The sequence below is a fragment of the Melozone crissalis genome, unplaced genomic scaffold (assembly GCF_028551555.1).
Source record: "Melozone crissalis strain CALT ecotype California unplaced genomic scaffold, PUWL_Pcris_2 ptg000018l_1, whole genome shotgun sequence".
NCBI lineage: Eukaryota > Metazoa > Chordata > Aves > Passeriformes > Passerellidae > Melozone > Melozone crissalis.
In genome coordinates, this window is record NW_026535796.1 from 44997846 (window position 1) to 45013408 (window position 15563).

General features: G+C 46.5%; 1 protein-coding gene across 1 annotated transcript; it reads left to right on the plus strand.

The window, feature by feature from the left end:
- The first annotated feature begins 2959 nt into the window (after nucleotides 1–2959).
- Nucleotides 2960–14772, plus strand: SLC25A47 (solute carrier family 25 member 47). Its single transcript, XM_054275814.1, has 6 exons — nucleotides 2960–3176; nucleotides 8745–8788; nucleotides 9685–9756; nucleotides 10008–10190; nucleotides 12209–12479; nucleotides 13234–14772. Exons 1-6 carry the CDS (start codon nucleotides 3149–3151, stop codon nucleotides 13518–13520), a joined length of 885 nt encoding a protein of 294 aa, XP_054131789.1. The 5' UTR covers nucleotides 2960–3148; the 3' UTR covers nucleotides 13521–14772.
- Nucleotides 14773–15563: the final 791 nt, after the last annotated feature.

Sequence of the window (15563 nt, forward strand, 5' to 3'; positions counted from 1 at the left end):
TTTTCATGAAGCAGATTGCTTCATGTCATCAGAGCTGTGGTTTTATCTGACAGCACCTTCCATGCTCTGCTTTCTCAAAACCCCCTGTGAGACTGGCCCATTTTGAACAAATCTCTCTTGAACAGTTTGCTACTGGAGGAAAGAAGTAATGGCTTATTTCTCGTGGAATGCTATCCCTTGTGGAGGCTCAAAACATGTTTGGTGTGTGATTTGCTAGGCCCTGCTTTGAGGTGACCACCTAGATTAGGACCAGCACTTTCTCTCCTCCCTGCACAGATGTGGACCATGGTGTTTGTTTGCAAGCTATACTAGCAGTGATCTTTGGATCTGCAGCCCTTGAGCACTGTGTCAAAGTGGGACAGGAATGATTAATATTTCATCTTGGAGAAATGCCTGATAACTCAAGATTTCATTGGGTTGGATTTTCTGGGCTGTCTCTATTGACCTATAGCACTGGGTTCGGGTAAATTAGTGAGGCTGGTAAACCTCTGAAGTGTAGGGAAGAGAGGATGGAGGAGGAAGCTCCTTCAGAAGAAGAGGAGTGAGACTTCAAGGGTTCTGTCTCTGGGAGGAGTCCTGGTATGGGAAGTAGAATTGCTGCCTTGAATTCCTTCCCTTCCTGGTAAGGGAAGTTGGATTGCTGCTGTGGAAGAGCGTCCCTCTCTTCCGCAGGGAGTTGGTATGTGCTGTTTGGAGTGTGCCAGCAGTTACACAAGCTTCATTTCTGAGATGGGGTGTCCTCCACACAGCATTACACCTCCCTCAGTATTTGCTCTCATGTGAGCACTTGAACCCTGGTGTGGGGCTCCTCTTCCAGAGGACTCTTGCCCTGCTGCCATCACATGGTGGCCAGGCTGAGCTTGGCAGTGGATCTCCTTTTCCCCTAAGTCCTGACTGCCCACCAGGAGCAGAGAGTGTTGTAGTGGTGCTTGCTGAGGCTCATGTTACTGTGCTAAGCCCTGGCTGAGGCAGATGTCCCTGAGGCAGCTCTGTGTGTGCATTCCTCAGAGCTGGCTGTCCCAGGGAAACCTTCATGGGTCAAGGTGAAATGGTTCAAGCCCCAAAATATTCTTCTGTCATATGGACACCTTCTGAATGACCTCTATTTAAGACAACCCCAGTCAGATGGAAAACCTGACCTTTCCTGGTACACCCCATTGAAGTGACCAAAACCATTATCAGCAGGTTATGGAGTCAGATTCCTGCTATATCAAGCAAGTGACATTTTGCTAGAAGCATTGGTGTGAATGGATGGTAAAAAAATAAACAAAGGATTAATTTTCTTCCACAAAAGGAAGGGGGTTGGGTTGGTTGGGTTTTTTTTACAATCGCAGACAATTTCATGAGGAAGATTCCCTTTGAGCTGTTCAGCTCAGCTAAAGAAAGTAGGAATTTTGCTTGGTCTTTTGATGTTTCATGGAAAATAATAATTAGTATTAGTATTAAATGCTTTAGTCAGCCATAGTGAAATGCCAGCCAGCCTCTATTTTCTCACTGATATGACACCAGTGACTGCAATGTGTAGAAAAATCCCACCCCCATGTGCTTCCAGGCTGCCCCTCCACAGGGGACTGTGTCCTTGTCCCTCTGTGTCACTGACACAGCAGGTCCCATCCCTGTTCTGCAAGGACAGCAGCAGAATGGGATGATGGGAGAAGAGGAAACAACAGATTTCCCTGCACTTGGCATGCACAGACTGTTATTAACCATTAATAACTCCTGTATGGACACAAGGAAGAGCTATTAAATAACCCAGTGTGTTTTTGCAGCTACATTGCTACCTCTCTAGATAATGTTTTACTTGTGATTTTAAGTTGTTTTTGCTGTCCTTGCATGATGTTAAACTGGAATAATCTGTTCTCTTCAGAACAGAAAGCATTCAGGGAAGGATGCATAAGAAATCACAGGAAGCAAGTTAATAAAAATACTTTCATTTTCAATTTCCAGAAACTCTGCCCTCACACAGAGCTGTTCTGTTTGTCACTGCCACAGCAGCCCCAAATACATGCTTCAGTGAGAAATATGTTCCTGGAAAATGTGCAGGAAATGGCACTGGGCACTGAAGTGCTCAGCTCCCCTGTAAAGCTGACCCAGGGGGCAGCAGCTGTGAAATTTTCTTTTCCCTTTGCTGCCAATGTACCTTGGCTCTGACCCGGGAAAACCTCCACAAGAGGGGTAAAATTCAGGTCACGCCTTGGCAAGCCCTTCATTGCATCAGGACTTTGGTTTCCAGGGTCTCTCTGGGCAAAGCTTAACCTCCCACACGTAGATGAGGCACCCTTTTGTAACAGGACTGTTGTGCAAAACCAGGCAATATGACATTTCCTTGAACTCCTGGTTCCCTTTGATCAGCAGGTCTCTCTACAAGGAGCTGACATTGGAAAGGGGGTTAGAATCTGAGCAAGAAATGAAGAGTTGCCCCAGGGGCTGGGAGAACTATGCTGCTTCTGTCTGAAATAGAAGCAAATACTCTGGATGTGGTTAGGTTAATTATTGGGGTTCACAATTTGTGTAAATAATGAGTGGGTAATAATCTATGGGGATATATGTAAAAGTTAGGGTCAGCTTCATGCATCAGGAAAATCCAGAAAAATGGCTTGGTAAAGGCAGAAGGAATTTCCATTAATGGAAAGGGTGTGTGGTCCATCAGAAGGAGAAAGAGTGGGCTGGGATAGGGGAAGGAGGAATCCTGCAAATGGCCACAAATGCAGCATCTCCATGGTACAACCAGCAGTGTCCTCTGTCAAGTGAGTGTGCAAAGCTGTCTTCTGGGGCTGGTAACAACAGCAGGGCATGGCCCCTCACAGCCAGCCTTTCCCTGAGAGTCACCCCCCCTTGGGACTTTCCAGGCAAAAGGGCTCAGGGAGCAGCAGCCCTGGCGCAGCATTTCAGGGCTTCACGGGATTATTTATTCACTGTGTTCCTGGAACACTTCCAGGCTTCCCAGCTCTGCCACAGCGTACGGATTCGTCCAGTACCCGCAAGGCTCCCAATCCCCGAGGCAAGGGCAGACTGCAGGAAGTGATTCCTGTCACAAACCAGTGTTTCTGGAGGACTGGCAGGGCTCTGGGAAGACTGAGCTGGATCCTCGTGCCCTCCCTTCCTCCCCAGCGCTCTCGGGGTGGTTTCAGCAGCAGCCGCGCTCTGCATGGATTTCATTGCTGGGGCCATCGGAGGTAAATGCATGAACTGGGGCTTGTTGGCCAAAACAGATGGCTGTGTTTCTTTCTTGTTCAGCTGAGGAGCAGCTCTCAATAGCAGAGCTGAGAGTCTGTGATGGGGGGCTGCTTGTTAAAAGTGTGTTCTTCCTTATGAAGTGGGAAATGTCATCAGAGCTGCTGGAGAGGCAGTGCTGCAGCTTGGTCAGCTGAGGTCATTGCCTGCAGTCTCCTCCACTCTGATTGCACTGGGACAGGGTAAAACTAATAGGAAGAGACAGAGTGTAATAGGTTTTGTGCAGATACAAGCCACCTTGTATAGCCCTGACAGTGAAACCTTCACGTGTCTGGCATGCAGGGGTCCCAGTAGGCTGCTGGAATGGTGGCTCAGGAGGGCTGAGGATGTGATTTGTGAGACAGGAGGGGAGGAAGCACAGTTTTCTATTGCATTCAGATTGTTTGGATGAATGCCCTTTGCACTATCTTGGGTTAAGATGCATTTGCAGTTGTGATGGTGATCTCAGCGCAGGCAAGGCCGGCAGCAGGCTTTGATCTGGGAGAAAGTAGGTTAGCTGTATATAAAAAAAGTTACAGGAGAGAAGTGTGATTAAATTCTAGACATTTTTAGAGCATGTACTGCTAAAACCCATCTTTGTTTTAAATGACAAAATGTACCCACTGGTCTCAGTTCTTTGCTGAAATCTTGTTAGATTTAGTGGAGTATATAAGATAATATATGCCTATATATATTTTTTATATATATATTAAAAATATATATAAAATATAATATATCCCAATAAATACCAGAAGAAAAGCCTTTGGTCACCACTGACAGAAAGGCCAGGTGAACCTACCAGGTGGCTGAGACATCCAGCCCAAGCCTGCGTGACAGATCTCACTTTGACATTCAATGAAATTTGGCATTTTCCCTCACCAGGAACAGCCTGTGGTCCTGCTGCAGATGTGTTTGTCCTGGGAAGGACCATGCTGAGTCTCACCCTGCCCCATTTAATAGCTCATGACCCAATATGTGCCAGTGGGGAGAGGTTTGGCATCTCAGCAGCATCCAGCCCTGGAGGTGCCTGTTGTGCCCATGCTTGGGGTGTTGGTCTTCCAGGGGTGTTGGGAGACCCTTCCAGGGAGAGGAGGATCTAACCAGCCCCACCATGATAGTTTGTCTTTCTCCTGCTGTGTCCCTTCTAACTTCAGGGCACTCTGTGGAGAAGGAAGCCCTGTCCTAGGGCTGGCAATGAGATGTCCATGCCAGAAGGATTAACCAAACCTCCTCTCAGACTTCATGTTCGTGGTGGGGCAGAGATGATGGCATTTTTTTTCTTGGACTTCTTTGTTTTTTAGCATGGTTTGAGACAGGTTACTTAAAGACAAGCTTCTTTTGCGAGGGAACATGAAGAGCTGAAAACAGAGTTTGAACATGGCCATTCCCCTTGTTTTTCTGCCCTGGCTCCCATGCAAGGCCAGGGTTTGTGCTGTGACCCCCTGTCCAGGTTCCAGCATCGTGTTCTGCCCAGCCATGCAGCAAGAATCTCCTCTGTGTGCCCTGGACACAGGCTCAGCCTGAGGGGATGCAGGCTGTGGAGATCCAGCTGGGAGCAGAAAAATCTTGGCTTGTTGTAAGGCACTTCACTGACCTCAGCCTGTCAGAGAGCAAGATTTTCCATCCTGTCCTCTATGTCCAGCTCAGAGCTTTTCTAGGAGGGATGCTGCAACTTCTCACTGGCTGCAGAGGTGGAGCTTGCCCATAGACAAGCTGAGGCCATCATCTTTCCCCTCAGATTGGATAGCTCCTGGGGTTGGACATCTATCCTGCAAGAACTGGGATGGTTTTGGTGCTGAGCTTGTTTTGAGGTTTATGTTTGCCAGAACAAAAAAACTGAAGCAGTTTTCATGTTCCTAAGGAGTCTGTGAACCCAGCTAAGGAGCATCAAGCAAGTTGAGGCAACATAAAAAATAAGATTTTCTGTTTAGTAAATTACACTCTAGTGAGCTAGATCTATTTTGAGAGTGTCTTGGAGAAAGCCTGGCTTAAGCACCTCTGAAAAACAGCAGAGGTCATGCCCATTTGAATTCCAGCCTCTGCACAAATACTGTGCATCACCTCTGGGCAATGGATTCTGTGGAAATGAGGTAAAGAAACTCAGCATCTTCAGCCCCAGAAACAGTGATCTGCTCTGGCTCCAGATAGAAGAAACATGAGAGAAACCTGCTTAGTGATGTTTTAGGAAGGAGTCCTTCCTGGCCAGTAAAATTGAGCAGGAGGTTGGACTGGAGACCTCCTGAGGTCCCTCCTGACTTGAATTTTCCTGTGATCCATGCACATATTCTAGCCCTGCTGCAGCAGCAGCCTGGGCCATGGCAGGGGATGGGGATTGATGGCTGGGGCTGGTGATGGGTGCAGGGTGAGGATGACTTGACTCTTATGTCAGGAGTAAAGACTTGGGGAGGCAAAGCCAATGTTTACCCAGTGGTGGTAGTGCAGCAGGGTCTGCAGCAGGGCTGGGCTTTTCCACAGCTGGGAGGTTACATGCAGTCCAAGGAAAGATTAAATTAACCCCCTCTAGAAGGAACATGCTGTCTCCTTACAGATAAAGCAGCTCCTGCTGGGGTTGTGTGACTGAGTGAAGCTCAGCTTGCTTAGGGTCAGGGCACTGATGTTCCCAACTGTGACAGTGTTCACAGGGGTCTGAGGATGAGGGAAGAGAAGGGGATCTGACTCCATGTTTCAGAAGGTTTGATTTGTTATTTTATGATATATATTACATTAAAACTATACTAAAAGAATAGAAGAAGGGATTTCATCAAAAGGCTAGCTAAGAACAGAAAAGCAAGATTGATAACAAAGGCTCGTGGCTCAGACAGAGAGTCTGAGCCAGCTGACTGTGATTGGCCATTAATTAGAAACAACTCTATGAGACCAATCATGGATCCACGTGTTGCATTCCACAGCAGCAGATAACCATTGTTTACATTTTGTTCCTGAGGCCTCTCAGCTTCTCAGGAGGAAAAATCCTAAGGAAAGGATTTTTCAGAAAATACCACAGCTACATCCAACTCTGCACAAAACAAAGGGTTTTGAAAGTTGCTGTCAGCCCATCCAGGGCATGGACAATGATCCCTGCTTCTCCCTGGGTCTCAGCAAGGTTTGCCATCAGCTCAGGGCTGTTTCAGCCTGGTGGGCTCTGTACAGCTGCCCCTTGCTCCCTTGTGATTGCACCCCACCAGAATCTCTCCTAATTTGAGTTGCTTGCTCAGAGTGATCTGACTTGTGCAGGGCTGTGAGCGATCCATTCTGAGCACTCTGTGTGTGTAGGGGATGCTGCAAGCTCTGCTCAATACTCAGGAATATCTCAAATAAAGGAGGCATAAAAAATGGTTCACTAAAACCAAAAAAGGTAATTCCCTTGGTTTTGCTGTTTATTTTGGTCACGGCTGATGCAGGGTTACTCAGCAGGAGTCCCACAGGAACCCTCTCCTGTATGCCCACTGTTCATTGCTGGCCTTCTTTGATTTTGCTGTGCAAACAGGGCATGTGTGGGTCATGCTATCTTAGTGCCAGGCTATTTATATCATGTGAGAGTGTGCAGAGCCCTCATTCCTCAGCCTTTGGTAGACTTGGCTGAGCTCCTCAGCTCTGACAACTGCTTGGAGTGCTTTGTGCCCCTAAGTAGCACAGTTCCTGGCAGGTTGGGTTATTTGGAGGTTTGGGGGACTCACATCTTTGCTGGGAGCAGTGAAAACTTTGCTTTTATGGTCTCCTCCCAAGTGGAGATGTTTGATCCTTATTGGAACCAGGTTGATGGGAGCCTTTAGAAAGAGACTGTTTAGGGCAACCTACTGTGCTGCTGTCTCTGTATCTTATCATGTGAACAGGGTGATTTCTCCAGAAGGGAGGTCAGTTCTTGTCAAACACTGACCCAAATCATCCTTGGTGTGTGATCTGCATGTGCCAGAGCTCCTGCCTTCCTCATCCAGTGCAGTGAGCCAGGACTTAGCTGTGCATGGTGCCCCTGTGTTCCCAGCATCTGCTCAGCCCATGCCCATCTCCTCTAAGGTTCAGGAGCTCTGAAAATGATGAGATGTGTCAGAATCTCCCAGCTGAGGTGGGGTGCACGGCCTGGGCACTGCAGCTGTGAGGGCAGCATTGCCATCCTGGCAGTGGCCCATGTGCTGCCAGTGTCCCTGTTTGCCCTGGCCAGGAGCCTGGGACAGCACAGGTGTCCCCAGATGACTTTGTGCATTGTCACTCTCTGCTTGGACCTCAGCCAGTGCTTTTCCAAGCCATAGTATTGCCTGTGTATTCCCCCTTGCCCTCTCTCTTCCATCACTGTCTCTCTTCCATCTGGGCCCTTCCCCCCCCCCCCCCCCCCCTTCATTGCTGTTTATCTGCTGTGAGATTTCATAGGTGTCTTTGAAGAACAAACCTCAATTTTCTGCAAGAAAGATGCTGTTGGTTGTTTTCCTCTGTAATGAACTTTGGGATTGTCTCCTGGTGACTCACAACAGCAGCTGCTGCTTTTCTCCAGAACATGGGAGAGCTTTCCAGAGCTCTGAGCAGCCATGTAATCGGAGGTGAACATGCCCATAGTGATAACACATTTTAAGTAGCTTGGGTTTGAATTTTTCTTTTTTAAAGCACTCAGTGAGAGGCAGTTTTCAACAGGTGAGCCACCAGATATGCCCTGTATCTCTGAATGCCTGACAGGCTCCTCCAGCACTTCTATGAACCTGATTTCTGTCTGAATAACTCACATGGACACAGCTCCATTGTTCTCCAGCCTGATTTCCTCTCAGGTGGCTTGAGAGGTGATGTACATTACTGAGGTGATGTATTGGGAGGAAGTTTGCTGGTGAGCACCTTTATTACCTGCTAGAACTTAGCTCAGAGCTGAGAAATGCAGTGAAGTGAGATCTATTTGTTGTTGCTACAGACAGAAATCCCTGTGGGAGCTCTTTAGCCCTTCTTGCTCGCCATTAAGCTTTGTCTCAGGGGATTAATGCATATGCAGGGCTATTTTAAGGCTGCAGGAGTGAGCTCCAGGGAGTGTTGCTGGAGGATTGGACACGCTGTCACGGCATGTGATGTTGCGCTGGGCGGGCTCGGCTGCCCCTGGACACTCCCAGCGCTAATCCCTGCCTGCCCCAAATCCCGCCGAGCCTGAAACCAAAACTGCTCCGGGCTCTGTGAGTGGGGACGCTTGGCCATAGCTCAAAGGTGCTGTAGTGCCCAAAGTGAGAGGGGAAACAAGCACAGCCCCGCATCCTCCGTGCATCCTTCGTGGGGCAGCGCTCTCAGGGTCTCTCCCTGCCTCATCTTCCTCAGTCTCGTTGTTGCTGATAAGTTTCCCATACTCTGTTTCCTCCTCTGGGTGAGCCTTGGTCACGCAGAAATCTGCATTTTTCTGTGTTATTCATGGCCCAAACGTCATTTCTGGAGCTGTAGAAGTCTGGTGCCAGGCACAGCTGGGCTCTGGAGCTGTTTGCTGCTATTCCCCAGTGCCCTTCTGTGATGGGAGAAAGATCCGCTGTGACATGTGATGTTAACCATCTCCTACATATTCTCTGTTTCAGGTGGCTTAAGCACAGCTGTGGGTTATCCACTGGATACAGTGAAGGTACCTGTTGGAGCTTTATTTCTTGACTATAGAACAAAAACACAGAGGCCCTTTTGTTCTCCCCCTCCTTTTCAGAAAAATAGTTCTATGATAATACTTTATCTGCATTGCATCCCCGTATCTCACTGTATTTGGTTGTGTTTGTCTCTAAAAAAAAAAAAAGAAATTGAATTGTTTGGTGGGAAAAACGCCAATCACTTGCTTTGAAAATTTTAAAAGTTTAATAGTAATAAAATGGTTATAAAAATAGTAATACAATTAATAATGATTTGGACAATTTGAATTAGGACAATATGAGACAATAGAGACAAAGAGTTACGGATGTCCTTGTACCTTTTTCTGGGCAGCATGAACCCGAAAAAGGACACACCTTAACAGAGGATTAACCCTTAAAAACAACAGTCTGTTGCATATTCATACACTTCATACATGATGCAAAAATTCCATTCAAACACAGGATTCTGTCTGGTCAGTGTCAACTTCTTCCTCTGAATCCTAACAGCGCCTTCGAGGTGGGAAGAAGTTCATTTCTTCTGATAAGAGGGCAATCAATTCTTTTTCTCTGAAAGATTTAGGTGTCCTGTGGCTGCCATCTTGCTGCAAGTCCTTTCTTTAAAAAAAGTATCCTACATAGCATCGTTTCTATTTTAACATTTTTTATAACCTAAAACTGCATTTAACACACTACTTAAGAGAATTAATACAGCATTACTTTCTAACATAACACATATAATATGAATTTTATTATTTGTGAAAAGTCAATCATAAAATATATGGATTTTTCACATTTGGTCACATTATTTTATGGTTAATTATCTGGTTTGCTGCTACGGCATTTGTTGTTTTATTTATTTTAATATGATATCTGCATTTTAAAGTTGTCCCTGTATTCCTAGGTGAGAATTCAGACTGAGAACCACTACAGAGGATTTTGGCACTGTGTTCAAGAGACGTACAGGACAGAAAAGGTGGGTGCCCTCAGCAGCACTGCAGGTGCCTTGTTTCAGAGCAGCAGAGCTGCCTCTGTCACTTTGGGGACAATGGGCACCGTTGCATGCAAGCATCAGCTGGGAGAGCCCTCACGGTGAAATTTAGCTTTGCTGATGAGCCGTCAGGTGGGAGATTGTTTTGGCTCAGCAATGCCCAGCCGGTGCTTTTGAGCAGATGCTTTCCCATGCCGCTCACCCTTAAAAATCGCCTTTGTCCTGTTTCCCACGAGGTCCGGGGCTTTTACAAAGGGGTGACCGCCTCAGCCCTCGCTGTATCAGTGGTTTCCTCAGTTTCCTTTGGCACATACAAGAACTTCCTCGGCGCCCTCTGCAAGCTGCGCTACGGGGCTGCAGATGCCAAGCCGTCCAAGCTGGATGTTTCTCTGGCTGGAGCTGCTGCCGGCGCTGCCCGGGTAGGTGAACACCCTTGAGAAAATCGCCAGTCACTTGCTTTTAACATTTTAAAAGTTTAATAGTAATAAAATGGTTATAAAAAATAGTAATGCAATTAGAGTAATAGTAATTTGGACAAATTGAATTAGGACAATATGAGACAATAAGGACAAAGAGTTACGGATGTCCGTGTACCTCTTTCTGGGCAGCACGATCCCCAAAAAAGGATACCCGTTAACAAAGGATTAACTCTTAAAAACAACAGTCTGTTGCATATTCATACACTTCATACATGATGCATAAACTCCATTCAAACACAGGATTCTGTCTGGTCATCATCAACTTCTTCCTCTGAATCCTAACGGCGCCTTCAAAGTGGGAAGGAGTTCATTTCTTCGGATAAGAGGGCAATAAATTCTTTTTCTCTGAAAGATTTAGGTGTCCTGTGGCTGCTATCTGGTGCGAGTGCCTCATTCCTTTCTTAAAAAATCCCACTAACATAGTTCTAATTTTAACTACAAAAGTTACCTTTTAATTACAAGAATACATTTATTATTAAAATGTTGATACAGCACTACTGATCAATACATCAAAATACATATGGTAAATATCTGCGTAGAGCCATACAATATGCACTTTCCACACCCTGCAGGGAAAGCACAACATGAGATCTTGTTCACAAACACAGGCAGCTGGAAAAGCAGGGAATGTTTTCTCGGTCCGGGAGGCCGCAGGGGAGCTGCAACAAGCCTGGTGGGTTTGTTTTTGCAGGGGAGGTCATGCTCTGCCCTCGCTGCCCCTTCAGGCCTGCTGGGCAGCTCGTGCTGGATTTGGTTTGCAGCGGCAGGACGCTTAAGAACGTGCCATTAACATGACACAGACCTTGGCAGCAAACACAGGACGAGGAAGAGAACACAGCATAGGCAGCAAACTCCCCCAGTGGCTGGAGGGTGTGTTTGTGTAAGACAGACAGACAGAATTTGGAGTGAAAGCATCCAGGATTAAACTCAGGGGGTACTCCTGGGAAGTGATGCTGTGTGACAGTCGTCACAGGGGTCTTTGGATGAGGGAAGAGACGAGAATGTTGACTCCATATTTCAGAAGGCTTGATTTATTATTTTATGATATATATATTACATTATAACTATATTAAAAAGAATAGAAGGAAAAGTTTCATCTCAGAAGGCTAACAAAGCTGAGAATAGAAAGGAAAGAATGATAACAAAGGCAGCTGGCTCGGACAGAGAGAGAGATCCAGCTCTGCCATGAGTGGTCACTAAATCCAAACATCCACACAAGACCAATCATGGATCCACCTGTTGCATTCCACAGCAGCAGATAACCATTGTTTACATTCTGTTCCTGGAGCCTCTCAGCTTCTCAGGAAGAAAAAATCCTAAGAAAGGATTTTCATAAAAAGATGTCTGGGACAATGCTGCCTGGCAAACCTGCAGGATCCTCGGGCAGGGCCGAGGCTGGGTCCAGGAGCAGTTTCCCACAGCAGATGAGGGTGAGCATCCACAGGTGCTGTGAATGGGGTGGAGCTCATCCCATCACAGTGATGGCATGCTGGGCAGAAATGTGCTGGGCAGAAATGTGTGCCTGGCCACAATCCTCTTACAGAGCAGCCCAGATGCTCAGGCTTCTAGGTGCTTCCTACAGTCAGTGACTCAACATGGCTTAAATTTTTATAGCCTGGATGGTCTTGGTTCAAATACAAATGCAAACAAGAGCCCTGTTATGTGCTTCCCTGGCTTCCCTGTGGCTGAGGACGTCCCTCTTTCCACACCCATCCAGTTTAGCAAGTAGTTACAGGTATTTAATATCCTGTGTTGATTCTGCCTTGCCCTCCTCTCTGCTCACACACGTGTCCTGCTGCTGCTGGGTGGAACAGCACAGACAGAGGGGAGAGGCTGGAGCTTGCTGGAGCTCACAGACAATGCTATTCCCTGAGAAGCTGGGAGACAAGAATTTACAGGAGGGAGACCAAAGCGCTGTGTAACTGTGAGGGTTAAAATGCCATTCTCTGGTGTTGCAGGTTGTGCTGACAAACCCCAGTGAGGTGGCTAAAGTTCGGATGCAGACTCAGAGGGACCCATGCCCTTCCAGCACACATCAGCCTGTTTCCAAGCCAAAGTACCAAGGGTCTCTACACTGTCTGAAGGTTATCATCAAGGAGGAAGGTTTTGGGGGACTCTACAAGGGCTGTTCTGCATTACTCTGCAGGGATTGCTCTGCTTCTGCAGTCTATTTCCTTTCCTATTCTGCTCTGTGCGACTGGCTCACACCAGATGGGACAAATAAACCAGGTGGGTATTGGAAAGCATCTGGCATTATCTGCAAAAATGGCTTATTTAGTGCCACACTAAAAGGCAAACCAGGCTCTGGGCAAACATCACGCAGTACCCACAAAACCTCACCCAGATCCTCATGAGGAGTTGCTCTGTGTGTGCTGGCTTTGGCCCCAGCCCTGGTGCCAGCAGCCTGCATGTGAGGGCTGCACTGTCCCCACTTGTCCCTATGCAGCTCCTCCTCCTGCAGGAGGGGTTCTCACCACACACTCTGGTGCCTGGAATGTGGATATGAAATCCTGTTAATGCAAAAACAGGGTAACAAGAAATTAAACATGGACAAAGCTCCTGGGAGCCCTCATGGAGCTCAGACAAGGGTCAGCCCAGAGCTTGAATATGAAGTTCAGGGGGGAGAAGGTAAAGACACTTCAGGTTCTTAGTTGTGATTTGGCTCCAAAAAGCAACTATCCACTTTGAGAAAAGATTGAATAGGTAAGATTCACAAAAAGAGCATCTGCCTGAGAATTATAAAAATTCAGTCCATCTGAGGAGGGTGTGAGTGCTGTCAGGCTGTACCTCATGTACTTCACATGGTGTTCAAAATGTCACGTGCAAAAATTCTCTGAGATCACTGGAAACACACAACTGCAAGAGCTGCACAAAATAACTCCCCAAAAACAAAAAGTTACCAAAGTTTGTTGTCAAATCTGAGATGGATGTAGCTGAATGAGGTGCAAGTGAACTGCCCTTCTCCCTTCACTCTCTCCTGCAGGTTTCCTTGTTGTGCTGCTTTCTGGTGGTTTTGCTGGAGTTCTGGCCTGGGGATTTGGTACTCCCATGGATGTCATCAAATCACGCATGCAAATAGATGAATCAGACCAGCACAAGTACAAGGGCCTGATCCACTGTGTGAGGGAAAGTGTGAGAAAGGAGGGAGCAAAAGTGCTTTTCAAAGGACTGGGTTTAAACTGCATTCGTGCCTTTCCCGTGAACATGGTAGTGTTTGTAACATATGAAGGTGTACTGAGATTTTCAGATCATTATATGAACAACAAATAGCTTGTTCCACTCTGTCCAAAGTGTATTTTATTTATTTATTTTTTTGTAAGACAACATCCACAAACAACTGTTGAATTGGTGGACAGCACAAGAAGCATGGACATTTCAGCCCAAAGCTGACAATTGATGGCTTTGTTTTATTCTTACAGGATTAAAAACTCATCAGGAAGCCTTGGCTTCATACAAAACCTCCCTTTTATCTCATTAAGGTATTTAGACTGTGGCTGCTGCTTAGGCCCTTGAAACATTTGTGAATTTTTATGTCCTAATAATTTGTTTGTCTGAGCAGGGATTTTGGTAAATCAAGTAATTTTTTTCTACTGGCACAGACACTGATCCTCCCAACCAAAGGAAGAGCTGGAGGGAGTTTGTGTAAGATTTAACACTCTCCAGCGTGTGCTCTTTACATGCTATGCCTGCACTGCACTCAGCGAGCGACTCTCACATTTGTGCTCCAGGCTGCAACCTCCCCTTCCCAGCAGTAATTTTCCCAAAGCACTCTCCAATTATATTCCCTTGGCAGGAGCTGCAGCAGGAATGTCCCTTCTTTTCCCTGCTGCTCTCTGTGAGTGGCAGCCATGCTCTGTTTACATAACCGTGCTAATGGTCTGGCTGCAGAGCCAGGCAGGCTGTGGGATTTTCTCCCTGAAAATCCCTCACACAGCATCATCCCTCTCCCCAGGCCATGGAGCAGCAGCTCTCCATGGCACAGCCTCCCTTGGCACAGCTTTGGAGGCAGTCTGTTCTCATCTTGGAGCGAGGGCAGGGATGGAAGCAAAGCCTCTCTGCTTGGCAGAGGAAAGGCTGCCATGAAACCCATGCACTGGAGGGGTTGGGCAAGTTGGAAGAGAGCTGCAAAGTTGTAGAGCATAATCAAGATTCCCAGCTTTTAAAAGTCTATACTCTTCTCCCTTTAAATGGTGCTTTTAGCAGCAGCTAAATGTATTTTGCCAAAGATGTATTTTGAAAGAATTTCAGACTTTTCTGTTACTTCTTTCTCATCTTCCTACTACTTATTTTTCATTACTTTTTCCTACTTTTTTCATGAAAGACAGTTGAAAAACCAGTGCCTATGCTATTGCTTCAGAAGGAAAATCCCTAAACCCAGAAATGTTTGCTCATTCTGCCTCACAGGCAATATATATGCTTCTGTTTTAATCCCTGGATGACAACACTTGAAGCATTCTGGATCCAACCTCTCAGATTCTGCTAAAAATGCATTGATTGCATGGATTGTATTGACTGTATTTTAAAAGGAGTTTTCATATTTAGGACTCTTCTGGTCAGCAGTCACTCTCACCAGTTGATGACACTGGCTGCAGTTTTGCAGCACACAAGATGTGTCAGCTGCATTTGACATTCAGAAAGAACTACAAGTTTAAAGAATTCAGGTGCTCCCAGACAAGAATAAAGGGAACCTCTTCTACCCCACAGAGACCATTAAAAGGTCCACAACTCCTCCTGAAATCTAAACCTTCAACTGGCCTTTTAAACACGTTCACAGCCATGCTATCATATCAAACAAGCACCTGAATTCTTTCAAGGGTCTACCCAGCTCTTGCAGCTGATCCAAGAGCAGGGTGAAGAGACCAGGCTGGTGCACACTATGTCACGTTAAGGGGAGTGAAATGAAAGGCCCAACACTAAACTGGATTCTCTCCAAAATGCTTAGGGCCTCAGCAAGCTACCACACTGGTGACAGCTTTAAATGTCAGCACAAACTTCCTTTAGTCAGAAAGTCCCTAAAACAGGAGACTTAACCATGTTCTTGAGGTTTGGAATTCCTCTTAAGAGTCTACTGCCCTCACCTCTTTCTACAAGGGATGCATTTAACTGGGTAGTGATTTACCCCTGCTCTGCCTGGATGTTTGGAATCATACTCCTTTATGCCATGTTATTTTCAGCCAACCTTGTTCTCAGGCATTACACTCTCTGAACTGAGACAGTGAAAGAACGCCTGCAAAACAGACTAAACAACCTTTTATTGTTAGGCAGCACTGATACCATTCATGGTCAGCGCAAGGTTTGAATATTAAACAGCCC